Below are 27,809 nucleotides of genomic sequence, written 5' to 3'. Positions count from 1 at the left end.
GTGTGGCAGGTCCAGGCGTACTGTGACCGGGTTAACTATTTGTGTTACCCAGAACGGCCCAATGTACTTGGGGCCCAGTTTCTTAGAGGGTTGGGGTGATTTTATGAATTTGGTAGAGAGATAGACCATATCTCCTACCTGGAATGTCGGTTGTTGGCGTCGGTGCTTGTCTGCCTGTTCTTTGTAGGCAGTCTGCGCTTCTTTCAGCGCTTCTGTGATTACTGGCCACGAGTCTGCTATCTTCTGTCCCCAGTCACCTGCGCCCATTGGGGGGGCCGGGGGTTGCGGCAGCTCCGGGATGGGGACGAACTCACGACCCGACACCACCTCGAATGGGGTTTTCCCCATGCTCGTGTGAATGGCATTTTTCTAGGCAACCTCTGCAAACGGGAGTAGGTCCACCCAGTCGTCCTGGTGGTAATTGATGTAAAAGCGGAGGAATTGTTCTAGCGTGGCATTGAGGATCTCTGTGGCGCCATCCGTCTGGGGATGCCAGGCTGTGGATAGCGCTTGTCGGGTCCCGATCAGTTTTAAAAAAGCCCGCCAAAACTTTGAAGTGAATTGTGTGCCCCTGTCAGTCACCAAGCGCATGGGACATCCATGTAACCTGTACACGTGTACGAGGAAGAGTTTTGCCAGATGCTGGGCGGACGGGATTGATGCACAGGGGATGAAATGCGCCTGTTTAGAAAAGTAGTCTTTTACCACCCAAATGGTTGTTTTCTTTTGGCTGGGTGGTAAATCGATGATAAAATCCATGGAGATCTCCTCCCATGGCTGGGAGGGCTCTGCCACAGCTTGCAGCAGTCCCTGGGGTTTTCCCGTCGGTCGTTTGGCCATCGTGCACACTGGGCAAGATGCTACGTATGCCTTAATGTCCTTTCGCAGCGAGGGCCACCAGAACTGCCTCTGAGTCAGGTGCAGGGTCTTTAGGAATCCGAAGTGTCCAGCCTGCTTGCTGTCATGCGATCTGCTGAGGATCGCCTGTCACTGTGAGTCGGGGACGTATAGTCTGCCTTCCCCCCATGCTAGGTCTTGATCCATTGTGACCTTGTTGGGGTTGGCTAGTAGCCAAGGGTCGGATTTCAAAGCGGCAATGAGGTCTGCCCGTATCCCCCCTGGTAGTCGCGGTCTGCTGCGTCTGGGGCCGGGTTGGCTTGCGGTCGTTTGTGCCGTGGGGGTGGGCTGTCTCCGTGTGCTGCTCCGGGTGGTCGCTGCCATCCCCAGCTGAGAGGCGGACAGTACCATCCCTACTACATCGGGGGTGGGCTCTTCGTCTTGGGGCAGTCGGGAGAGCGCGTCAGCCAGGAAGTTCTTCTTGCCTGGTATGAACTTCAACTGGAAGTTAAACCGGCTGAAGAACTGAGCCCATCTGACCTGTTTAGGGCTGAGGCGTCTGGGCGTCCGGAGTGCCTCGAGGTTGCGGTGGTCTGTCCAGACCTCAAATGGGTGGGTGGTCCCTTCCAGCAGGTGCCGCCACGTCTCCAGTGCCATTTTAACCGCAAACGCCTCCTTCTCCCATATGTGCCAGCGCCTCTCCGTCTTCGAGAATTTTTTTGACAGGTAGGCGCATGGCTTAAGGATTCCTGCGGGGTCCTTTTGAAGCAGTATGGCACCCAGGGGGAAGTCAGACGCGTCGGCTTGTATTACGAATGGCTGTTCTGGGTCTGGGTGTGCGAGGGTTGGTTCTGTTGTGAACAGCGCTTTCAGTCTGTCAAACGCTGCTTGACAAGCAGGAGTCCAGTTCAGTACGGCCCCCGGGTTCTTGACTCTGCACATTTCTCTGACCCCTTTGGTTTTGAGTAAATCTGTGAGGGGGAGGGCTATCTCCACGAACCCCCTGGCGAAGGACCTGTAGAAGTTCGCGAAGCCGAGGAAGCTTTGAAGTTGGCGCCTGTTGCGTGGGCATTCCCAATTCAAAACTGCCTGGACTTTCGCGGGGTCCATTTCTACGCCTTTGTCGGAGATTCGGTACCCTAGGTAGTCCAAGCGCTATTTGTGGAACTCGCACTTGGACAATTTGGCGTAGAGCTTAGCCCTCCTTAATTTGTTTAGGACTTGTCTGACCAACTGCTCATGTTCCTCCTGTGTCCTCATGTAGATGAGGACATCGTCGATGTACACTAGTACCCCCTTAAACAGGTGTTCACGCAGCACCTTGTTAATGAGTTGCATGAACACCCCTGGGGCCCCCGCTAACCCAAATGGCAGTACCTTATATTGAAAGGAGCCCAGAGGAAAGTTGAATGCTGTTTTCCACTCGTTCCCCTCCTTGATTCGGATTCTATAGTATGCCTCGCGGAGGTCGAGTTTGAAGAACACTCGCCCCGTTGACAGGTGGGCGAGCATGTCCTTTACGAGGGGCAGGGGGTGTTTATTGGGGAGGGATGCGGCATTGAGACCCTGATAGTTGGTACAGAGCTGTAAGGTGCCGTACTTTTTCTCTCGGAAAAGGACGGGCGCTCCGACGGGCGAGTTTGCTGGCTCTATGAAACCTCTGGCCAGGTTTTTGTCAAGGAACTCCCGGAGGGCTGCTAGCTCCTTCTGGGTCATGGGGTAGATCTTTGGTTTGGGTAAGGGGACGTCTGGGAGTAGTTCAATGCAGTCCGTCTTGCGGTGGGGGGGGGTAGTTGGTCTGCCTCCTCTTCTCCGAAGACGTCTGCAAAGTCTGCATATTGGTCTGGTAGTCCTTCTGGGTTTGGGTTGTTGTCTTGGGCGACCGCCTCAGCCCTCCCCACTGTCGGAGTAGGTATCTTGTCCGGTGCTAGAGCTTGGTATGTGCCATCGTTGAATTGGATGGTACGTTTCCTCCAGTTGATGCGCGGGTTGTTGCTTGCTAGCCACGGTATGCCCAGCACTATGATGGGTCTCCCTATTTGGATCACCACAAAGGTTATTTGTTCTTTGTGGGTGCCCATTGTTAGGGTGACTGTCTCGGTTTGTTGCATGGGTGGTTTGCCCCCCGCCATTGAGCCGTCCAATTGGTGGAACGCCAGCGGTTTGGGGAGGGGGAGGCAAGGCAGATTGAGCTTCGCGACGATGTTGGGATGAATCAGGTTCCTGGAGACCCAGAGTCCACTAACGCCTCGGCCACAGTGGCTCTGGGGCCATAGGTGAGTCTGATTTTCCCTGTTAGGATGGAGCTGTCATCGCTCTGCCTACGGTTGTTGCGCCCCTTCTGCACCACCTGCCCCACGGCGCGGCTTAGAGCAGGAGGGGAGCATTTCCCGCCGGCTGCTCCAGGGCGTCGCTGTCGTCCCTGGCGAGGTAGGCGTCCGCGTCCTCGTCTGGGACAGCTAGTGCTCCTGTCAATTGCCGGGGGGGGTGGGGGTGCCTGTTTCTGCATCGTTTTCGGTGCGGGTCTGGGTGCGCGGTCCGGTGCTCTGTTTGTGTAGCAATCTGCCGCTCTGTGCCCCATTTTTCCGCACTTTGCGCACGGTCCGCGGGCAAACCTCTGCTGATGGTCCGCATGCCCGGTTGGTCCCGGTTGTGTGGGTTGTCCTCTCGGGTAGGGCAGGGATTTGTCGTCTCCGGTTGACAGCAGGAACGTGCGGTGTGTGTGTTCTGCTTTGCCGGCGAGGCAAATCCATCCATGAAGTGAGGTTGGGTCGTCCCGGTAAAGTGCCCATTGAAGCACTTCTTGGTTGAGTCCCCTTTTGAACATTTCGGTGAGGGTGGCCTCTGACCACTCGGTGATTTTGCCCGCGAGGGCTTTGAATCCCAGGGCGTAATCGGCCACAGTTCTTTTGCCCTGTCTCAGTGCTTGCAGTGCGCACTTCGCCCTCTCCTTCGCTAATGGGTCTTCGAAATAGTGTTTCAAGTCAGCGAGGAAAGTATGGAAGTTTGATAGGGCTGGGGACTTGGACTCGTATAGCTGGACGTACCAGTCCGCCGCCCTGTCTTGCAATTTGATGGCTACTGCCGAGATTTTTTCAGCTTCCGAATCAAAGTAGTGTTCATGGCAGGCCATGTATTCTCTGGCGTTGGTGACAAAGAAGGACAACTTCGTGGGGTTCCCGTCGAAGGTAACTGAAAAGTCCCTTGGGAACCTCGTGTGCTGTGGGTCACCCCTCCATGTGCTTTGGCGCATGGGCTCTGCCGGCGTGGGTGTACTCGCCTCTGCGACTTGCATACGGGCTTGCCCTCTCCTGCTCGGGGTCTGGTTTGGGGTGGGTACCTGCGTTGGCATTGTCTTGTAGGGTCCGTTGGTTATTAGGGACTGTAGCATGGCTCCTAGGTCCCGTAGTTGGGCTTCCATGGCTGTGAGCCTGGCTGCGTGTCCCCGTCAGATGGCCGCGTTGCTGTTGGGAACGGGCCGTTCGGCGTCTCAGGGTAGGTGAGCTCTCAATTGGGGTAGGGTGACTCCATCCGGTATCCTACCCCGTCTGCCCGGTCGCGGAGCGGTTGATCCGCGACCTCGTCCTCTGCCGTGATTCCTGCGGCTGGACTGAAGCTCCAGGACCGGAACTGGGGTGTGGTGTGTGCCGGGAGGGTGCCCGTGGCTCCTGTGGAGTGCGTTGTCTCCAGCCGTTGCGGGGTCACGTGCGTCTCTTGCAGGATCTGGGCCTGGGGAGCGGTGCGGGCGGGGAGGGTGTCCGTGGCTCCTGTGGGGTACGTTGCCCCCGGCCGTCATCGGGTCGCCTCTGCCGCTGGCTGTCCGTCTCGTCCCTCTCGGGTGCGGGTTGCCGGCTCCATTGCTGTTCCCGATTCTGCTTCTCGCCGTCTGGTTCCTTCCGCAGAGCGTTTCTGTCCGGTGGGGCTTGGCGAGGTCGGGTTTTGTGACTCTCAGCTTTCTGTCAGGCTCTGCCTGCTGCCCAATAATACACAGACACTAATTCTGGCGAAATCAGGTTCTGGTTTATTTAAGCAGAGTATGCGTGCCTAGTGAAAAGCTGAGAGTGGAGGGAGCGCGCCGGTACGGGATTTAAATAGCCCGCGCCGGTCAGCGCTCCCCCCTCCTGGGATTGTGTAAGCCCCGAGCCCCGAATGTTCCGTTGCCGGTGGGTGAGGGGTCGCGGGGCCCCTGCTGATGCCCTGGGCGTCTGCTTAATCTTCTTCCTCCGGCCGGTGATGACTTTAAGCCAGGCGATAATCTTCTGTGTTTCTTTGACAGCTCCGGGCGTGCCTCGTGCTCAGGCGTCAGTTTCACCCTTTGCAACAATGTATCTTCTTGATTGACTTTTTCCGGCTTGAGTCGTTACCTTGTTGCCGGTGTCTGTTGCCTTTCTTTGTGAGTTAGTTGCATATCTTTTTAATCCCTCGGCCCTGTTTCCTTGTATTGTTATGTGTGCCGTTGCGCTGACACAATCAGCGCAACGGTGCTCATGACAATAGCCATACTCTTACTTCAATTGATGTAAACCCTGCCTCCAAACATAGACCAGCGTTAGGCACACATTTTATAACATTTTCAGGAATCCAGTATGAACTCTCTCCAGTTTTTCATAGCTGACACCTAGATTTAAGCACACTCCATAGAGGAGATGTGCCAAATCTTGGCTTAAAAAGTTTCAGAGCAGCTGGTTCATACTGTGCTCCGCTAAAGGAAAAAAAGAGGGGGGGGATTGATGTTGTTGAACTCCTCTGATTATTCAAAGCAACCTGAGAGATATGAACCCAGTTTTAAGGGGTGAAATTCTTCCTTGCTTAAGGCATTTACATTAATCTAGTAATTAAAAAATAAGGGGGGGGGCAAAAGGTACCCTTGTTTAACCCCTTTGTTATTGGCACTACATTTGAGAGCTACTTGGCTATAGTGCATCTCACTCTCAAACTGGTGTCCTTATGAAGGACAAATAATGTGAGTAAACATCTGTCAGTTGTAGATGCTTTGAGATTTTTCCAGAGATTTTTGATGGAGTAAAAAATCTGCTTGAAATCTACAAACAAGGCGAAAAGGGTTGACTTAGATGCGTGAGCATATTTTCAACCAAATGGGGGAGTATCAGTCCTTGATCTAACAGTGCAGCCTGTCCAAAGCCTTGTCTGTTCTTTCACTAGGAGATTCTCACCTTCCAGTCAATCTAGGACAGTGTTTTTCAAACTTGGCAACTTTAAGATGTATGGACTTTTAGAATTAAGTCCCAGAATTTCCCCTTCAATTCCCAGAATCCCCCAGCCAGCATGAAGTCCACACATCTTAAAGTTTCCCCTGCATTAAAATCTCTTGAACCAGTTCTACCCATTTTACAAGAAGTGGAAGACTGTGAGGTTCACGTGTTACAAAATTCTTGTATATCCTGAAAGATGACAATTGCAACCACTTCATTTACTTCAGGAGGTGATAGTATCCAACTGACTTCGGCTGATTTCAGTGTTGGCCCTGGTTAGTACTTGGATGGGGAACTGCCTGGGAACTCCAGGGCCCTAGGATAGATGAAGGAGTAGAAGAATATCCTGGAAGAACAGAGTGGCACTTCACAACACTGCCAAGAAAATTCCATCAATGCAGTCAGCAGAAGTCAAGCTTGGCTTGAAGGGGTTTTTTTTACTTTACTTGGCTCTTGGTTGGCACATAGACATTGTTTGTTGTCCAACATGTGCCCAGTACAGTACAATACTGGGTTCGTACCAGACAGGTCCACAGAATCTGACAGTTTTATCAAAATGACAAAACAAATTTATTTATTTATTTATTTATTTCTCAAATTTATACTACTGCCCATCTCCCCCCACAGAGGAACTCTGAGCAGTTACAATGCAGACTCCTCCGCTGACATGCATGTAACAACATGACATGGAGCTTCCTTGCAATGTGATGATCTCCCTTACCTTCCCCCAGATGTCCGTATTTCATACATTGCATTGAGCCATGATCCCTAGGGTTCATACAATATGCTAAACCCAAACTAAAGAATTATGACTTATAGTGATGTAAAATCCAGTTGATATGTGCATGCTGTATACAGAAATCAATACAGGGATAGTAGCAAAATGCAGTTTAAACCAAATTTATCTCTCTCACCAAATTCTGTAAGTCTGGCAAGAAATTTTTTGGCCATTCTTGCTGTTTTCTTCCTAAACTTTTGTTTGTAGATTTTTTTCCCCCCAGCTGGCAACCAAGTTTGCTTGCTTAGCAACATTTTCTTTCCTCTTATGTTGTATGTTTATAAGGACATTGTTAGGAAGATTACTTCCTAGTTACATGTTTAACTAGGAAGAAAACATTGTTAAGTGCAACGACTTGCTGCATAGCAGTATTGTACAATGCTTATGATCTAGCATTAAGAGACTAAAATAATGATACTGGCAAGTATTTCTGAAGAATTTTTTATGCGTGAGATACTTGGGGTGCTAATATACACTCTGTTTTATGTTGTGCCTTTATTTTCATTAATGTTTGAACATCCTTCTGCAGACAGCAGAGAAAAAATTCAACCAATGAAATGTAAGTTGCATGTATATATATTCATTAATTAGTAAATGTTTTAGAATACTCTAATCTTTCTTACCCAATATGTTCTGATTAAAATTCTGCCTATAAATACATTAACAATCTAGTCTTACTTGAGCTTGGGAAAACTTATGCTTTAAACCACATGTATGTATGTATATGTGTGTGTGTGAGAGAGATAGAGAGAGAGCGCACATATTATATAATATCTTGGCTGATACTTAAATAGTGAACAGCTAGACAAAATGATTTGGATGAATGAATGCAAAATTACTTTAAGTTAAAATGATACAACTTAACTGATGGTTTTCATATTTACCAATACCTGTTTTACATACATGGGCTATAATTCTGCCCCACATCATATAGCTTCCAGAAGACTTTGTCAGCTGGGCCTATTCATTGGGGCTCAATGTTTGCAGTGTTTTCTCTGGAGCTGCAGGGTGGGTGTTTCCTGGTGGCAGAAACACCTGTCTTGTCTCACCTCCCACTTTTGGGATGTCCCCTTGCCTTCCTGGAGCCTTAGTGTTTTGCCACCATCTCTCCATTCCCTAGGAGTGATAAGACAGAAAAGTTTATTCCTTCCCCAGACAGCCATGGTTCCCCTCTTTCTATAAAAGCAAATGTAGCAAGGAAACAAGATGGAGGCAAAGTGCTTGATGGAGTGTTGATTGTTCCCCATCGGTAGCTGGGTGGCGTACCCTTCCCCTTCTTCATTGTCTCTGGCCCTAAGGAGCAGCGGTAAGGGCATCGCACTTAATAAGAACCTGGAATTTTTACTGAAAAGGAATGAAGCCATTGGCTGTGTGGAGGTGCCCTTAGATATAAGCCGCTTCGACTGTGATGGGGTTTGAGCTTCATTTGAGTATTCATTATGTGGAAATAGAAGCAGCCACCCCATTCCCCACCAACATCAGTCCAATTAGGTTTGTGTCACAGCTTCACAGATTTCCAGATGAGCTTCCTAAAAGGAAGCCAAAGTCATTATATGAACTCCTTTCTGCTGCAGACATTCCTGATGGTTGCAGGAACAGCAGGCATATTATTACCGTGACATTGGTGGGGAGAGGAATGGTCTGTTTCACTTTCCCTGGCCCTTTGCTTTCAATGGAAATTGAAATCTCCCATTCTCTACCACTTGTTGACTTTTTTCCAAGCTAGAAAGCAACATACTTCAGTGTTATACTTTGCCTTTTTCCATGTTAAACAGAATAGTCGGTCAGATACAATATCTGCAAAAGCAGCATGACACAATTAATATGCAATTATAATAATTAAAGCAAACAATGCAAATCTTTAACAAAGAAATAAAATTTAAGATTTTAAAAAAGCCTTTTGGTTATTTCTGAACTTTGTGCAGTAACAGATGTTAGTCCTTCTTGAATTTCTGTTGCATAATCAATCTCTGAGCAGCTGAACCTGAAGCTATTTCTGCTAGTAAGTATTTGCCTTGCAGCTTACCTTCAAATTAACATTTATCATTGCTTTCATAATGCACTGTTTGATTAGATCCTTTTGCAATTGCTCATACTACTCACCAGCCTTACCTTAATTATTTCTATATCATCAGTGTATTTTAGCCCATTCTTTCCTCCTGTATCTTATTGAGGAAATCATAGGCCAACCCTAATACTCAGATTATCCACACATTTGCTTCTTTTCATCACAGCAAAATACTATTAGTCCCCCAGTGTGTCTTCTCTTGGTTTTTAATCCACATGAATCTTTTCCATTAAAGTTTCAAATCACTGTTTTTATTAATACTCCCTTATGGGTGACTTCTCAATAGCTTTATGCAAATCCAAGTAAATTACATGCTTTTGTAACCCATTTCTTGATTTCTGCTGTGTGTGCTATATCTAGATAGTGAATTTTCTGCTGTTTAGGTTCTCCATATAAGTTTATTAAATGAAGTTATTTATTCAGTTTTCTTAATTATCTTTCTTCACTATTGTTGATTATAATGCTTGTCTAACTCTTAGTAGTTTAAAATGAATGCTTTCCTTTTCAAATTAAAGGAGAAAAATTACTTTTGCTTTATTTACAGTTTTATTTATGGGAAGTCACACATTCTAGAGATTCTTATGAACTTTCTTCATAAGATGATGGATGCCTAGAATACTGCATTCGAGCTATAAATTTTGGTTTGAGATTATACTCTACTAGGTAAAGCTGAGCTAGCAGTAAGGATGACACACTAAATTGTAACTGAAGCAAATTAAACAGCATATTGAAATACTGTGCTAAGTGTGGAGATGTTAGAGGAGTAACAGTGGTAACTAATCAACTCTACATTTCCTTACTTGAGATTTATGATTAGAACTTTCCTAATGTGGATTCATGCCAAGCCTTGGATTGAAATGTTCTAGGTTAATTTAATGAATGAGATGGATAGAATATGATAGGAAAAAGGAATAATTAATCCATACTGGTTCTGCTGGTACTAACCACGATAATATTCTGGAGGCATTACACTGATTCCATAATGCCTTTGTGGAGTATAGTGACCTTCGAAGGAGCCACAACAGATTGATGCTATACAACTATAAAACAAAGTTCCATGTTTTTATGGATTTTCCAGTTTTGTATGCCACCCAGAGTCCACTGGAGTTGGGTGGCTAATAAATTTGAATAAATAAATAAATAAGTAGGAGAGAGAGCTTGAATCTGAATGGTGGGAACATCAAAATACAAATACTAATATTTATAAATAGATTTTAATTCTTAAGTAGCACTGTTTCATGAAAATAGTGGGAATTCTTATATTAGCTTCAGCAGCATGTGAATTTCACATGTCCTTTGCTATCAGCCTATTTGCAGATGAAAGGGAATTACACTAATGTTAGGACTAAAAGTCAAAATCACATTACTCTTATTGATTATTCAAATCCATGGAAAGTTTCTTGATATCCTCTATTTTGAAGTGAAAATTAGATGATTAAAGTCAAAAACTGCTTTCCATAGCAAGCCCTTCTTGATTCCACAAATTACTTTTACTTCTTCAGAAAGGTAATTTTGAAAATTCTCTGCTGTTTTATCTTAGATGAAAATGTCACCACATGTTTCTTCAGGTAATAACTTTCAGTTCAGACAAACTCACTAGGCATAATACCTTCTGATTTATTTGAGCTTCACAGAGCATATCTTCACTGCTAGGACTATTCTACACTAGTCAGATTTCAACTCAAGTGTGTGTCCAATTCTAGCATGACAGAAGATTTCAGACTAATTGGGACAAGTTCAAAGAAGGGTAACAAAGATGACCAAGAGACTGGAAATCAAGTCCTCTGGAGAAAGATTAAGGGAACTGGATACTCCTAGGAAGATTGAAGGGAAAATGTGATGGCATTCTTCAGTTGTCAAGGCTGTTACATAGAAAGCAGCTATGAATTGTTTTCAGGAAAACCAGAGCAGGACATAGGATGAAGGGTTAAACTAGAGAAAGGCAGATTTTGAATGAACATTAGGAAAAACTTCTTAATGCTAAAAGTGGTTCAGCAATGAAACCAATTATTAACTGATTGGATATGTTGAAGCAGATGTTGACCAGTCATCTGTTAAAGTCACAACTGAGCTGAACTCAGGTCCTGGTGACTTCATGGACCCATCCATGTAGTTTTCTTGGCAACAGTACAGAAACTATGTGTTATGGGCTTCTTCTGGTATGTTTCTTTGACTTCCCATCTTAGTCCTGGGATTTCCTGATTGTTTCCTATCCAGGGACTAACCAGCTCTGACTCTGCTTAGCATTTCTGGCCAGCCAGGGTTGGGTAGGTGATGCCAGTGACTCATGCACTGGAAAAGGGATTGTACTAGATGGCCTAAATGGCCCTTCTGACATTATGTTGTTGTGGAAACAGACTAAACCGCAGGATTTCATGCACCAAAAGCAATTAATATTCTCAGATGTTTCATGTGACATTTTTACAATGGATATGTTTATGAAACAACTATTAGTTATTTAAAGAAAGCAGTTCAAATTTTAGCTAGTATTTAATTTTTAATATTGTTTCCTTCATCTTACTGGTCCCTGCTTTAAAATATTTTACCGAACTGCAGCATAGACATTCCTTACACAAATATGAATGCTAGCTGGACATTTACGTTTTGATCTTCCATTGAGGAGGGCAAGATGAAACCAATCCAAAACATAGAATCATGGAAAGTACCATAGAGGTCATCAAGATTAACTGCCTACTCAGTGCAGGAACCTCTATAACTTCTCTGATGAATGGTCATCCAGACTCTCTTTGAAGACTCTAATGAAGGAGAACTTATCCCATCACGTGACAGCCTCTTTTACTGTCTGGGATGCTGTATAATCAGGAAGTTCCTCCTGATTTTGGCCTGTACTTACTTTTTTGTAGTTTTAACTCATTGTTTCTGCCATTTGTGGCAAGAAAGAATAAGACTAATACCTCTTCACCTTCTTGGCAACCCTCCTGTAAACTTCCTCCAATTTGTCACTGTCCTTTTAGAACTGTGGGCCACAGTATTCCAAATGGGCCTGCCCAGGGCAGACTAGAATAGAACAATTACTTCTTATGATCTGGAATCTATCCTTCTGTTAATTCACGCTAATATAACCCTTGCCTTTTTAGCAGCTGCATCACTCTGCTGACTCATGTTTAAATTGTGGTTGACAAAGACATCCAGATCCTTTTCAGAAGTCTACTGCCAAGCAAGATCTCCCTCATCCCCCCTGCCCATATCTTGTATCATGTCTTACCTTGTCCTACACAGATGCTGTCCTAACTGCCAGGAAACACGCTGAGACAAGGAACTGGTCTCTAATGTTTTATTGCTTGTACATAACAGGAATCCTAACAAACTGAAGAAGCGTGGGAAAAAACCAGCCATATAAACCCCAAAGGTTAAGGCGGTCCCGATCTGTGTCTCTTTGAATGGCTGCCCAGTTCCTCAGTGCTACGCATGCGCTTGACAGTCTGGGTGGGAGCCCCCTGCTCGCCATCCTTACTCATGACAGATGCAGAACTTTATTTCTATCCTATTCATTTCAGCCACTGTTCAAGCCAGTCTAAATCTTTTTGAATCTCCTCTCCAAAGGTTTCTCAGATACATCATTTGAGTAGCAGGTAGTGAACTATCAAGATCCTGTTTCTGTTCTTGGGCCATGACCCTCAACTGGAAGGACTGATGAAAAGACTAATTGTGCTCCCAGTACCTTCCCCGCCCACCCAAGGCCTTGTTATCTCCAGAGATTCCTTTAAGGTAATCCATCCCCAGATGGATCAAGAGGAAAGGATAATTGTTGATGGGTTTGAATAGTCTTTGTAACCTCTCAGTTACATCCTGTATATGAGCACCTGGAAGACAGCACAACTCCTCAACATCATGTCATGTCTGCACACAGCTACACCAGCTGATTCCCCTTTAATATCACTCCCTGCCAAGAAATGCCTCTTCTTTCTTAAGATGGTTCTTGGTTTTCTTCAATCCAGAGAAGCCCAAGTGGCTTCTGCAATGTTTTATGGAATGATTTGGTCAAGTGATTGTTAATTGTGCTGCTACTGGACTGGACCATCCTGGTACTGGAGCCTGGTACTGGTTTCCGAGTTCCACTGTGTTCTGCCAAGTGTCCAAGCAGTGATCAGGTGCTCAGGCAATTTGTTCTTTTTAGATCCAGAGATAATGAGCACACCAGTGGATAAAGAAACTTTAAGCTTTATTATAAACTTAAGCAAACAGAGTTAAACAGAAACAGTTCAAACAGAAATACATTTTAGGCAGATTAAACAAAAGTATATAAAAAAGCGTAGCATACAGAAAGAAATCATACATACAAAAGCAAGATGATGACTTTATTCCCTTTTATGTTGCCAGGAGCCTCCTGACCAAGGCAACAGGGATCCCCAAAAGGCTGGCTTTTTTTGTTCTGCAGCACCCCAGTGCTTAAGAGTCTGCACAGAAGCTCGCAAAATTCCAACCAATTCCAGGAGTTTTTATCAAAGTCTGGCCCTCCAACCTTGTGACCATGTTACATGGCTGCAGGCTATGAGACCCAACTTTGACTTGCCATTTCTCAGGCCAAAAACACTTGTCTACAAGACCCTGGGAAATCTTGCAGATTTACAAAAAACAGTGGGTGGGGGAATTATCTCTTCCCCCTCCACACTTTTGGAGGGCTGTTGGAGGAGTGGGCTTATTCTTACAAAAGCAATCTTGTGGTTTTATCTCCCCTCTCCTCATGCTCAGCAGAAACAAAAACAAGCCAATTAAGCACCAACATAACTCAAAATAAACTCTAATCTTCTTTGTGTGAGGGAGAAAATCAACATATCTCAACTAACTCCTTGAAATAACAATGGTCTTCTACGTATTTCCATTACACATTGGCACTGAGTGCTTCCTCATCTTCTTGTTTCTTTGGGTCACGTGCTTCCGTGTATCTGGCAACGTGTTTTTCCCCTTTTTATTGGTATTCTCCTCTCTTCTTTGACCGTACTGAAGAGCTTCAGCTACCCTGTCCAAGAACCCCTCATCTTCCCTGATGCATTTCAGTGTAGCGACTCTTCCTCCTTTTCCTTCACTTTCTCCTCCAACAAGGAAACAAGCTTGAATCTTAAGCAGGTGCAGTTTGAGTCCTCTTCAGATAGTAACATAAACATTGCACAAACTTTTCAGGTCACATGATACTCCCCTTGCTCTCTATGTTGCTTGGAGCCTTTCCTGTCAACTCCCCCAGACAAACATTCCTGCAAATCTTCCCAGGTTCCTTGTTCTGGTTGTGAACCACAGTACATCCCCTCTCCTTCCTGTACTGAAAGGAAAAGAAGAAAAAGAAAAGGGCAAAATAAAAAAGTCACTTGACTTCCCCCTTGACTTCCCCTGTCAACCCCCTTACCAAACTCCTGTTTCTTCTCCCTGTTTGCTTCTTGGGTGGAAGAAAAAAAAATCGCCAACATTTTGCAGGGAGACGTCGCTTTCTTCTGAAATGGCCAAATGTATTTTGTTTTTTCTTGCTTTTGAAACTTTCTTATTTGAACCTTCCCCATGTGGGATAAGGTTTTCTCTGAGACTATGCATTGGAATGTACTTCCTGGAATGGCCAGGAGGGACCCTTTGTCATACCACATTGGACAGCGCTGCATTTCTCTCATGACTTTTCAGGAAACATACATTGCAAGGAGTGGCATGAGATTTCTCCAGAGTTCCCCAACATTCACAATTCTTTGAATGCTACGGAAGCAATGTAATTTCAAACTGCAGACCTTTTTGCTTTAAAATATGTTTAAAAGAAAAGGGGAGGGGGAATGGAAACCTTCCAAGCTATCCCATAAAGTTGAGATAAATAGCAACCTTTTCCTTGAAAATGTTAGTGAAATCCTTCTCTTCTGTTAAATCAACAGAAAATTAGCTATATGGAGAGAGAATATTGGGGGGAAATTGGAATAGTGGAGGGAAGCTTTTTAGTCAAACCTTAAAAAGGAAAGTGCAATGTTCATCTAAAAGAAATGTTGCATTTTCCTGCCTTTTCTTTCCATGAAGCAGCACAACCAATTTACAACAAAAAGAACTTTCACACCTCAACCCAAATTGATCTGATTACCATAGTTAGAAATATTATTTAAATTGTAAGGGTATTTTTTTCTGATTGGCTGGTAACAGACTGCGACCTTGAGCAGCGTCCTTCTTCAGTAGCCATAACTGAATTTCGGCTCAATTATGGTTTCCCTCCTAGCTTATGAATTCTTTAGTAGATGGCTTTGATCAATGTTGTTATTTTTCCCTGTGTATTCTGAGGACAGTCACACTGATGCTGCATCCCGCCTAAGGACTTCTCACCTTGCATCTGTTTTCTAACTGGCTCAAAGAAAGCGCTATAATAGAACTGTCACTCTTATTCCACTCCCTAGGCGTCTCATTACTAGTAAAATGCCAGCAACTTGGAAATAATTCAAAGAAGAACTTCAGAATTGATTAAGAAATTGGAAGGATTTCTAGTATATTAATTTCTAGCATACTGAAAGATAAAAAGAGCTAAATGTGGTTGGCTTGAGTAAGGGAAGGGTGAGGAGGTGGGAAGGAGACCATGGGGAATGCCTATTTGTGTTTGAAGGCTATAACTATCAGCGAAGGAGAGAGAGAGATGCCCAGTGGTATCAACTATCTTTTCTAGTTTTACAAACCAATACGTAAAAGGAAGTAGAAATTGACTGTCAGGGACAGAAAATCATCCTTTTATTATTTCCCGGAATATAAAACCCTAAAAGGAAAGCCCATTATGTTTTGTGAAGTTGAATGGGTGGAGGCAGTAATGAATCTTATCACTTTTCCTCCCTACAAATCCTTCTCCCCTGAAAAATCTCTTGAGACAATCATGGGAATCTGTCAAAGATAGAGGGCTGAGATTGCTGGGACAGGTGGAGAACCACCAAAGCTGCAAGTGATTCAAGTTTTCTCCACGCAATTCCAAGCAATCCTTTCTCCAACTGCAGCCTCTTAAAACACAGCTCTCGCCTTTCTGTCCCACTTCTGAGCTTCTTGGGTGCATCTGGCTGACTACTGTGTGAGTCAGAATGCTGGACTAAATAGGCCTATAGCCCGATCCAGCAAAGCTTACAATTGATCCTCTTGAGATAACTTTAAGGAGAAGAGAGGCAGTTGTAGGAGTTAGGAGAAGAAAAGAAAAATATATTGAGAAGTTATCTTCCATTCACCCAACAATTACCATTTTATTTATTTTATTTTTATTTATTTATTTATTTTCTATCCTGCCTTTATTATTTTTATAAATAACTCAAGGTGGCAAACATACGTAATACTCCTTCCTCCTCCTATTTTCCCCACAACAACAACCCTGTGAGGTGAGTTGGGCTGAGAGAGACTGACTGGCCCAAGGTCACCCAGCCGGCTTTCATGCTGAAGGTGGGACTGGAACTCACAGGCTCCTGGTTTCTAGCCCAGCACCTTATTACTTTTCATGCTTATGAGTTAAGGTGGGACTAGAACTTACAGTCTCCTAGTTTCTAGCCTGGTGCCCTAACCACCACACCAGTCTGGCTCTCTTATTTTAACTATGAGGCTGAAGATGACCACAAGCAGTTTGATTTGAAAGCAAGCATTCTTTCTACATTTTTAAAACAATTGTTAAATTTATTTCCCACTTTTCATTCAGGAGTTCAAAGTGATGTACATAATGCTCTCTCCTCCAGTGTTTCCTCAAAATAACCTGACTCTGAGAAGGTTGGGCAGAGAGGAAAAAAAATGGCCTAGAATTGCTTAATTGGGCAATCATGAAATTTTACCTATTCTGGCTGAATAGATTTGAAGTCTCAGCCATGGAAGTGTCGAACTATCTGTGGTAGTAGCCACATAGTCTAGACTCCTATGCACTTACTTTAGTCCTCTTACATACTTATCTCAGAATAAAAACGTGCATAGAATCACAGCTTTCTAATTATTTTGGAAACTGACTGGAACAACCTGCTAGAACTTCATAATGAAAAACAAAGATAATTCCTAATTCAGTCTTATGACGTGTGTGCTTTCCAGTAACTCTAAACATTGAGATCAGCATTTTCATCTATATATTATTGTGTCCTGATATTTAGAAATGCCCATGAGGATGTTAATGGCTGTCGATGGCCAATCTTGAAATTTTCATATGCCTGCATTTTAATGTGTATCATATAAACTGGCCCTAAATGCTAAAATGTTTAGAATCAATATCTGTTAGTATTTTTTTTTCCCCTTCCAGTGCAGCTTTGCTTATTTCCACAATATTGTAAGTTCTTCAGTGCAGCTTTTTTTAGTGGCTTTATTATTCATTTTGCACTCTTGAAATCCTGTATGAATCTGCTCAGACATATTACTGAGCATAATGGGACTTATTTCCTATATATGGATTGCAGACTAAAGCATTGTCTGATTTTACAAGGGACACGATTGTGAATAGAGTCCCCTTCCCTACTCCTCTGGATCTCCTTGGGATGTAGGGGAAGAAAGGAAATAACCCTTGCATGAAAGGAAGTTCATTCACTATGGCCCGTTGAATGATTTTGGAACAGCTGTGTTGCTACAGCCCCTGAGAATCCATATTCCGAGGTTTCTCAGCCAGGGTTCCATGGCACCCGAGGGTTCTGCAAGAGGTCACTAGGGGTTCCCTTGGAGATCACGGTTTATTTAAAAAATTATTTCAAATTCAGGCAACTTGACATTAAAGACATAAGTTTCATTCTTTATTTTTAGTTTAAGAACACTGTTAATTCATATATACAGGCCTACCCATGAAACGGATACAATAATATTGTAACTCCTGGCCTATATTTGAGCCCGAATGTGCAGGGGTTCCTCGAGGCCTGAGAAATATTTCAGGGGTTCCTCCAGGGTCAAAAGGTTGAGAAAGGCTGCCATATTCTTTAGCCCCATCCTTAAAGAGTCAGTTGAGAGGAAAAGAAGTTTTTATATTACAGGGAACAAGGCAGTATCCTTCTACTCTGTAGAGTTGCTCTGCTCCTGATAGAGCTGGGGCAACCCTGCCCAATCATGTGCCCTTTCCACATGTGGGGCAAGGGCTACACTGGGAATTATGGGACTTGTAGTCCAACAGATCGGCTGTACTAATGGTACACTTGGTATTACCAGTAAGTTATTCCTGCATATACTTTCTCATTGGCTGTCTTTGTACTATGGCTTGGCCTTAAGAGGTTGAGAGCAGTGACTTTCAGGTTCATATTTCCATTTCTCTTCTTTCCATCCTGCCATTTCTCATTCAGTGCGATGCTTTCATATTTGAACAATGTGGCTAACTGTGGGAGATTATTTGGAGTTAAAAACTCTCTTGTGCTGTGAGGCACATGTTTCCATGGGACACTGATCCTACCTTAACCCAGCTGAAAATTGTTGTATGAACAAAGCAGTATTTTCTCAGTGCAGTAAAAATCTACCAAATATTTTTATACCTATTTTAGAAACACTGTGACTTTAAAAAGATAGTTAATGGAGTACTTTCTTCAACTCCGGAAGCAATTCTTACTGTATATAATAGAGGGAGAGCTGTGAGTCTATGGTAACCAGAAATCAAAAGGAGTCTTGCAGCAACCTTTATGCCTTTTAACAAAATTGTGCTTATGCCTTTGAATAAAATCTGTTGGTCAGAAAATGTGCTACCAGATTCCTTCTGATTACTGCATATAGATTATTTTTGCAAAATGTATCAAGCATTTTTAATAATGAAACACCAAAACGAACACTGGGCGCTACTCTGCTATATAAAAAAAAACCTCTTGGAAGACTTGTATTTAATCTCACTAAACCCATGTCAACATTTTCATTGTTCTGGGTTTTGGTTTTAGTTTCTTTATTCATGGCTCATCAAAATAGATTCACTTCTTTGTTGTTGCATGTCTTTTTTTTTACTGCTTTTCTTCAGGCAGCAGCTTGACACGTTCTAGTGAACTCTGCCACGCAATTTTATCTGCATTTATATTAATGTCACCTGAACAGCAAGCATCCATCTTAATCCTGCCTCTCTTGTTTTCTTAAATCAGCACAGCCTTTTGAATTTTTGGGAATTGTGCCTCACTGATTCCAGATGTTGAATACATTCTGTGAATCCCATAACAATAGTCATGTATCATTTAATTTGCATAGCATGGCAGCTCTTTAGGATGGGTGTTTGGATATGTACATTTATTCTCTTCACTTCTGGAAGTCAGGGGAAACCAATTTCCTGACAACAAAGAGAAAGGGGACTCATTTTGCTTTGCACATTTCTCTTTACCAAGTTACCCTGGAGAAATCATTCACACATTTTAAACAACGGTGTTAAAAAAAAGTTGAGCTCTCAAAAAATGGAACAGCATCAGACTTGTACACTGTTGATTACTGTGAGTCATAGTTTTCTGTGAGGAAGAAAGAGATTTTAAATATTTTCTACAGTGAGTAAGAAGCTTAGACAGTATTTAGATTTTGATACTATAAGGTAAAAATGTTCTGGGAAATAAATACAGGCAGTTATTTTTAAAATCTATCAGTTTCATTGTTGAAAAATGTTCTTGTTTTCCATTTATCTTCAAGCTGAAGCTCATAAATGCCTAGCATGCATCCTTGGAAAAATTTCAGACTCAAGCATCTGGTAGGATCCACCAGTGCTTCTGTTTGTTCCAGCTGTCTTGCTAAGTCCACACTAGGCAGTTGTCTGCTATTTGCTTTTCTCACATAGATGTTCTAGACCAAGGTTTCTCGACCAGGTTTCTGTGGAACCTTAGGGTTCCATGAGAGGTCACTAGGGGTTCCTTGGGAGATCACAATTTATTTAAAAAATTATTTCAAATTCGGGCAACTTCGCATTAAAGAGGTAAGTTTCATTCTTTATTTTTAGTTTAAGAACACCGTTGATGCCTGTAATACAGGCCTACCCATGAAATGAATGTAATAATTTTGTAACTTCTAGCCTATATTTGAGCCTGAATGTGCAGGGGTTCCCCAAGGCCTGAAAAATATTTCAAGGGTTCCTTCTGGTTCAAAAGGTTGAGAAAGGTTCTTATAGACCATCCATTATAGTCCTGCTCTGTGAAGGCTGAAGTTGGCGAGGACAGAAGCAAAGTGCCTGAGATCAGGCAAGACCATTGTCAAAACATGGTGCAGGCTCCCTCCACGTTGAAGTCCAAGAGATGAGTGACAAGAAGTCCATTCCAATAGAAGGGCAGCAGTCAGAAATGTAAGATTCAAACCCAGGAGCTGTTATAAATAGAAAGTTTGACTGGATGATTATGAGATAGCTATATTATTCATCATCGGGGTTTCTTGTATCTGTAATAAAAGAACTCCTTTATCCAAGCCATGACTCTCCTGCTTCTGGCTCCTGCGTGCTGTTTAGTTCTAGAGACATTTATTGCTGAGCTGTGGGTAGAGCTCTGACCCTGGGGCACTCCCATTATTGATGTCATCAACTAAGTGGATACTATGGGGGTAAATACAAGAGGGCACATGGGGGCAAGTAAATCATTCTTCACTGCAACCCCCATGAACATATACTCAGGTTCAAAAAGCTTCCCCACCCCCATGAAGAAAGAGTAACTATAATAGTGCGAGCTGCACTGGGTACCAGTTTGCTTCCAGGTCCAATTCAAGGTGTTGGTTATCACCTTTAAAGCCCTACATGACATGGGACCAGGCTACCTGAGGGACCACCTCTTCCCCATTACATCTACCTGCCCCACCCGATCCTACAGAAAGGGCATGCTGAGGACCCTGTCAGTAAGAGAATTCCATCTAGCGTGGTCCAGGAGGTGGGCCTTCTCTGCAGTAGCTCCCGCCCTCTGGAACATCTTGCCCCTGGAGGTGAGGCTAGCCCCATCGCTCCTGGCCTTTCGGAGGAACTTGAAGACCTGGCTCTGCCACCTGGCCTGGAGCAGGGAGGAGAAGAGTCATGCCTGAGGTTGGCTAGTGCCTTGAAGTACCCATTCCACGCAAAGACTGAATGAGATCACAGCCATCTGAACTTTACTTTTATTTATATTATTAACGATATGTAATTTTATAATGCATTTTATATATTTATTGTTTTGCTGAGTATTTTGTTGTAAACCACCCAGAGTCCCTCCAGTGGGAGGAGATGGGTGGTGACAAATTTGATAAATAAATAAATAAAATAGATAATCTTATGGAAAAAAACAATGATACATAGGGCAGGCACAATGTGACATTCAGAGGGATTTCTCCTCATATGTCTGCCCTCCATCTGGCAACTCCTATTTCCTCCCAAATCAGTTCTGGAAGGTCACCTAATCTATTGGAGCAAATTTGGTAGCCCAGAAGAGAGGGGAGTGAATTCTGCTAGTGGAAGCCATTCCATCAGTGTGACTGAATTTACCACATCATGTGTCATGAGTGCCGTTGAGCTGAAGACATCAGCACAACGGCACAAATGACAATAACGAGGAAACAGAGGAAGGGGCTCAAGATAAGCATAGCACGCACAACAAAAACCACAGACCCTAGCTGGAGCATGCAGCCATCAAAACACAAAAGAGAGAGAGGAAAGGACAAAGGATAGGCGGATCGCGAGGCACACCCAAGCTGTTAGCACAAGCGCAACGGAGATCGCCCAGCTGACAGCAATCACCGGCTGAATGAGGAAACCGATGATGGGCGATCCCGGGGCACCCGCTGGGGCCTCGCAACCCTTCACCTACCGGCAAGACAGCATGCAGGACAAAGGGGGGATGACGTAACCCAGGGTGAGGGGGCGCTGACCGGCGCGGGGTATTTAAACCCCGCACCGGCGCGCTCTCCTCACTCTCAGCTTTTTTTTCGCAACTGTTACTACGTAAAGAAATAAACCTGAACCTGCTCTCGCATGAATCAGCGTCAGTGTTTTACTCTGCGGTAGGCAGTGCATGACATCATGCTAGAAAAGTGGAAGATTAAAATGGGGTTGATCGTTTATGGTTCAGATGTTGTCGGAGCCCAACTATTGTTTCCATGTGTCATATGAACCAGGCTATCACATGAATCCATGATATGCTTTGGGCAGAAAATGTTCTGTGCATATAGCAATTTTATTTTGTTAACCCAGGTTTAGAACGTTGTATGAATCCAGTCTTATTTGTTTAATCATAAATGCATTTTGATTCTCACAGATTCAAAAAGGGGTATAAAAATGGAAATTAAAATGACTTTTTTTTTTTTTTACAAAGGTAGAAGAAAGCTCCCTGAAAAGATTTCATTGAACAATCCAGTTCTATACTGTTTTTTTTTTTACAATCAAGTTCTTCTTAATGGAGTGTAATGGAGCTTAATACCATGCTAAATATGGATGGGATTGCCAGGTTATACTTTGGGGCTAACTATACAAGTTTGTATATTTATAAAAATATGTACATTTTAAATAAAACTGAAATTCTAAATATCCCTATGGATACTATAGTTATATGGAAAGGATCTATCAGGGTTGTTCTGCTGTGACCTCCATACATGTAACAGGGTTGTATAGTATTTACATGCATATGTTTTTAAATATAGTTTCTATGTACATCTAAGATCATACATATGGAAGCCTATATACCTTTACTGTAGATACTGTATAAAGGTGTAAGCTTTGTGCAGCCATGACTCTTAAGCATGTAGAACTTAGATCCCAATGACACGTGCCAAAATCAGCCCTTTCTTTGGATGGCAGAGCATATGGTACAAAGACAGTGATGCAACCTACAGCCAAGTTTTTTAATCCATGATGTTGTGTTTGTTTCATTAAAAAAAATGATTGCAGCATATTTTTAAAAAAATAACACAAAAATCTCACTAAATTGTCACAATTAGATTTAATAATCTTTCAGAAAATCTCATATAGCCTCACACGGGACTGTTGAGACCCTGTTTAAAATGGCTGAAAGATATCTCAAAAAATAGGGATGATCATCAAAATCTTATAAGATCCAGTAGTCTTAAGAGTTTAGAGCAAAGGGGGAAGTTGGGGGAAAGCCAAGTACAAACCTGTTGTTTTATCTTGGACTTTTTTTCTACTTAGTTTCAAAATATTTGCACATTTGAAGTTCCCCAGAATTCCAATAATGAACTTTAGAAGGCTCAGTATCTGCCATAATTCATCCAATTGAATACTGCAGGGTATACTCTATGTTTAATATCCAATAGATCTTTCCCCCCATGCTATGAAGTACCTCTCATTCCTACAGCAGCTTTTGAGTAAGTTACAGTGACTGATGAAAGATCTTGGGTATGGGTTCCATCAGCTTCTATTTAAACTGGCCAAAAAGGCTATTTAGCAAGTTCAGATCACAGGCAGCAATTAACTATAAAATGCCAGTAACAGTAGTTGCTATAGTTTTACAATCCATTGACTGACTGACTGACTGACTGACTGACTGACTGACTGACTGACTGACTGACTGACTGACTGGGTGCCATCAAGTTCTTTTTGACTCCTAGCAACCATGTAGATAGATTTTCACCTTGATGATCTATCCCTGATCTGTTCTTTCAAGTCTCCCAACAGTGCACTCATTGCCACTGTAACTGAGTCCATCCATCTTGCTGCTGGTTGTCTTCTTCTCTTTCCTTCCACCTTTCTCTGCATTAGAGCCTTTTCTAGAGAGAGCTGGGTCTTCACATAATGTGTCCAAAGTAGGATAATATGAGCCTGGTCATTTGTACCTTGAGTAAGAACTCTGGGTTGATTTGTTCAATGATCCACTGGTTTGTTTTCATGATCCATGGTATTCTCAGGAGTCATCTCCAACACCAAATTTCAAAGGCATCAATATTCTTCCTATCCTGTTTCTTCGAAGTCCAACTTTCACTTCCATAGAGTGTCACAGGGAATACCATGGCGTGTATGATTCTGGTCTTTGTAGGTATAGACACATCATGGCATTTGAAGATCTTTTCCAAGGCCTTCATGGCTGCTCTACCAAGTGCTAGTCTGTGGTGTATTTCTTGACTGCTTGTTCCTTTACTGTTGATGGCTGATCCTAAAAGGCAGAAGCTCTCCACCTAGCAGAAGATTAAACCTAACAGGCCCACTTGAAAAGAAGAACTGGAATTATTGGTAATAGTGGTCAGAGATAGGCATATTTGCTATTTCCACCCTCTGTCTTGTCATCTTGGTAACTAAACATATCAAAATTCTTATTAATACTTTTAAAAATCATCTAAAGCCAATCGGATGGTAATGCAATGTTCACATGGTTATGCACAACCCTGCAAAAAGAAAGCACTTAAGTCTCATAGAATATAGATGGAGTTGCTATGTTTTCCAGATGGAAGATTATGACTCAAAAGGCATCAAATAATTGTTTCACTTTTTCTTATTAATGGATATTTGCATGTTCCTTTTTCTGTGGGTCAAAAAATTGCAGAAATGGTAAGGAAAATAGAAGGGTTACAAATGGATTTGACAATGTTGGGGGTCTTATAATATTCTATGAATAAAGAAAAGTGATTGCACAATCAAAACCTTGTCCTAAAGTACCCCTGAATATATATCATAGGATTGCCCTATTAGTATAATTTACCTGTTATTAAAAAATAAGCAAATTATTCTTTGCAAACCATTGTCCAGGTCAATCCTAAATATGTTTACTTGGAAATAAATCCCGCTAAGTGCAATAGATTGTTGTCCCTGCAGTGTGTCCTAAGAAGTGCTTGTTTAAAATTTACATGAACTGAATTATTACATTAAAGCCATGATGAAAGCTTTCTGCATGCTGCATAGATACTGTAGGTGGAACAGCAGGTGTGCAGTTTTTTTGTTCAACCTCTGTGGTGTTTGGTTTCTTTATTTTTGTTTATTGTCTTGCTGCTTCTACAGAGGGTGTAGGTTATCAGTAGCATGGGAACCTTGATTCATTCTTTGAGTTCTCTGTTCATTTAGATTATGACAGATCCCTACAACTGCAATAAAGAACACACCTGCTAAGGTCTTCAGAAGCTTTATAGAAAGGTGGCAATCTATGTTGTTCTAATTTTGATGGAACTGATTAAAAGAGATAGATGGAGTTTTCAAAGCCAGCTATTTATTTTAATGCCAAGACTCTGAACTGTGTGTAAAGATCTCATAGTGGCAGCTGGTTTAACTGTTGTGTGTGTTAAGTCCATGAACAATATCTGCCTTAAGACTTCCATCCAGGATTCTTTTGTGATTGTATCATCCTTTCTTTAAAATCCCTTCAGATGGTTCCCCTTTCAAATTACTGTGGATGACCTTAACGTTAACATCTCTCCCACCTAAGCTATATCAAATCAAGCCATCAAAACCAATTAACTCCATCCAGTTCCAACATGAAATAGCCATTAGTTTTGTTCTTACACATGCATGCACACAGACACACACAACTATAACTTTTTTTAATTATCTTGTCTAAGATAATACACTTATTTCTATCCATATTTAGTATTTAAAAATACTGTATTATCTGTGTGCTAAGTGGCCCCTCTATATTCTCTTTTGTGTTTGATTTTTTTTTCCAGGTTAATAGTTTTGAAAGGAAAACTGCTTTGAAAAGTCCATCCAACTCTTTTAATCAATTCCATCACAATTAGGAGCAAAAAACAAAAGCAGTAGATGAGTGGATTTGCAAGATTCACCAAAGTAGATGCCAGGCTGAACCAAGTATGTTGATGTCCATCTTTGACAGACACACACACACACACACACACGGAAAATTAAAGTGTGTAAGTAGTTGCAAATTTCCTGGGGGAAAAGAGAATCCTTAACATGCATTTCCTTTGTATAGTTCCTCCAAAGCAGGTTTTTTAAATGTGAAATTTAAAGGATCTTTTTATCCAAAAATATGCCAGCTCCACACTTTTTGCAAAGCTAAATGGCAGCTGATCCTTAAAAGCATGGTCAAGATTGCGCAGTCCCACTCCCATTATTGGTTCTTGATCATTCAACCTTTTTTCCCCTTGATCTTTCCCTACACAGTCAGCATTTGCTATTCCCTTGCCTTTTCCCCCCTTCCTTACACAGCATCAGCAAAGAGAGAAATAGGTTTCTTGGGAATTCACAACAAAAACAATGTACATTAAATTAAGTTGTGTAAAGAAACTCCATATGCTACAGATAGTTGCAAATGTTTCTGAACACTGATTGTGTGGAGAAAACCTGCAGCACCTAGAAATGTTGCAGATAAGATTTGGGCAATAATTTGCCAAGTGGACTTTAATTTTCTTAAGGGGTGGATGGGAAAAAGGAAATAGCTCACTTGTGAAATATTGGTTCAGTTATAACATAATTTTTATTAAGCCTGGTTTGATTAAAGAAAATAACCTATTCCCAGACTCCTTTACTTTTAGTTGCATTCAGTCCTCAAAGTTCTCATCAGAAAGAATCTTCCTCTTTATCTCATGTATGTGCTACATGTTATATACATGCACATGTACATATGCAATTGGAGTCTTTAGATTTTTAAAACACTGAATTTCCATGCCCTGCCCACTCACGATTATGATCTAGAAGAAAACTAGACACATCAGAAACAGTGAGTAGAGATAGAAAGTAGAGAAGAAGGAGTAGCTGATAGTGCCATAAATGAAGAAGCATCTTTTAAAGGGACATTTAGACCAGCTGAAGAAGCTAGGGGGAATATCATAAGATCAAGTCCCAAGGACTGGAAGAAACAGCCTTATGAAGGAATAGAGAAGATAATCAAAATACAGATCCATCTTCCTGCTTGTTGATTTTATATGTGATTAGTTTTGGATTGAATCAGAATGGCCTTACAGATATGCTACCTCCTATGCTTCAATTATTTTTCCCAGTGCTTATTTTTTTAATATATTTTGAAGATGTGTTTCTCTTCTAAAAAGAAGCAGCTTTTCCCCCCTTTTTTTCCTTTTAAAATGGCAGCTATAATAACTGTAATACAGGTAGCCTCGCTTAACAACTGTTCTTTTAGCGACCGACCAGAGTTACGATGGCACTAACAGCTGACTTATGACCATTCCTCGCATTTACAACCATCACAGCATCCTCATAGTCACATGATTGCAATTTGGGCACGTGGCAACCGTGCATTTATGACAGTTGCAGCTTCCTGTGGTCACGTGACCATTTTCGACCTTCCCAGCCAGCTTCCAATAAGTAAAATCAATAGGGAACCACATGATTCGCTTAATGGTCATGTGGTTCACTTAACCATGTGATTTGCTTAACGGACACTGCAAAAATGGTCACAAAATCCAGTCCAGATTCGCTTAATGACTGCATTGCTTAGCAACCTAAATTCTGATCCCAATTGTGTTGTTAAGCGAGGTCTACCTGTATAGTACTCAGTGATAATAGCTACAATCTCAGTGATAATATAATACAATCTATAGTAGCATAATTCTAGTCATCTTGTGTTTTCTGGTCTGGGCAGCCTCAAAGGGCTGATACTTATTTCTTTCCTGCCAAAATAGAGGGACTGGACCTGGAAGAGCCCAGCTTGCTTTCTTTTCACTATCATATCATGATCGGTTGGTTGAGAGCCATGCTAGAAAAACACATCTTTGGGGGAAAATGGTGGCCCACACAGCTGTTTTCAGTTCCTTGTGGTATGGCGTTTGAAACATAGCATCAAAAATACAAATCTAAAGGAGAATGAGAGAAATACCACCTACTTGAACCTCCAGAAACTTATCAATAAATTATCTCTTTCACTCTTACACACACACATACACACACACAGAGTAGTTAATCTAGGTTTTGTACAAACAGCAATTTCCCAATCGCTCTACATTGTTAATAAATTCGTGAGAGGCCCTGAATGACTTGGAGGTAGCATCACATGAATTTTAAAAAATCTGCCTTCATATATTCTATAGTTAGACTAGATTTCAGCCATCAACTTCTGCACGTGTTTGCCAAAACAAGAGCAACAAACAGTACGAGGTGTTGTAAACAATGGACTGAGTGAATTTATTTATATATTTAGTAAAATTTGTATGG

At 42.4% G+C, this 27,809-nt stretch overlaps 1 protein-coding gene across 2 annotated transcripts in view; it reads left to right on the top strand.

Moving 5' to 3' along the window:
- The window catches only part of MTUS2 (microtubule associated scaffold protein 2), a 214,884-nt gene that overhangs the window by 45,420 nt on the left and 141,655 nt on the right, over window positions 1-27,809 (top strand). The window contains exon 4 of one of the 2 annotated variants that reach the window (XM_063304451.1): window positions 7,358-7,387. The exons of the other annotated variant lie outside the window; for it this stretch is intronic. Coding sequence (XP_063160521.1) covers window positions 7,358-7,387 — 30 coding nt within the window. The remainder of the gene's footprint in view (window positions 1-7,357; window positions 7,388-27,809) is intronic. 2 annotated transcript variants of the gene reach the window in all.

The sequence above is a fragment of the Candoia aspera genome, chromosome 5, assembly GCF_035149785.1.
Source record: "Candoia aspera isolate rCanAsp1 chromosome 5, rCanAsp1.hap2, whole genome shotgun sequence".
Taxonomy (NCBI): domain Eukaryota; kingdom Metazoa; phylum Chordata; class Lepidosauria; order Squamata; family Boidae; genus Candoia; species Candoia aspera.
Note: the sequence above shows the minus strand (reverse complement) of the source record. Positions and strands in the feature narration are given on the sequence as shown.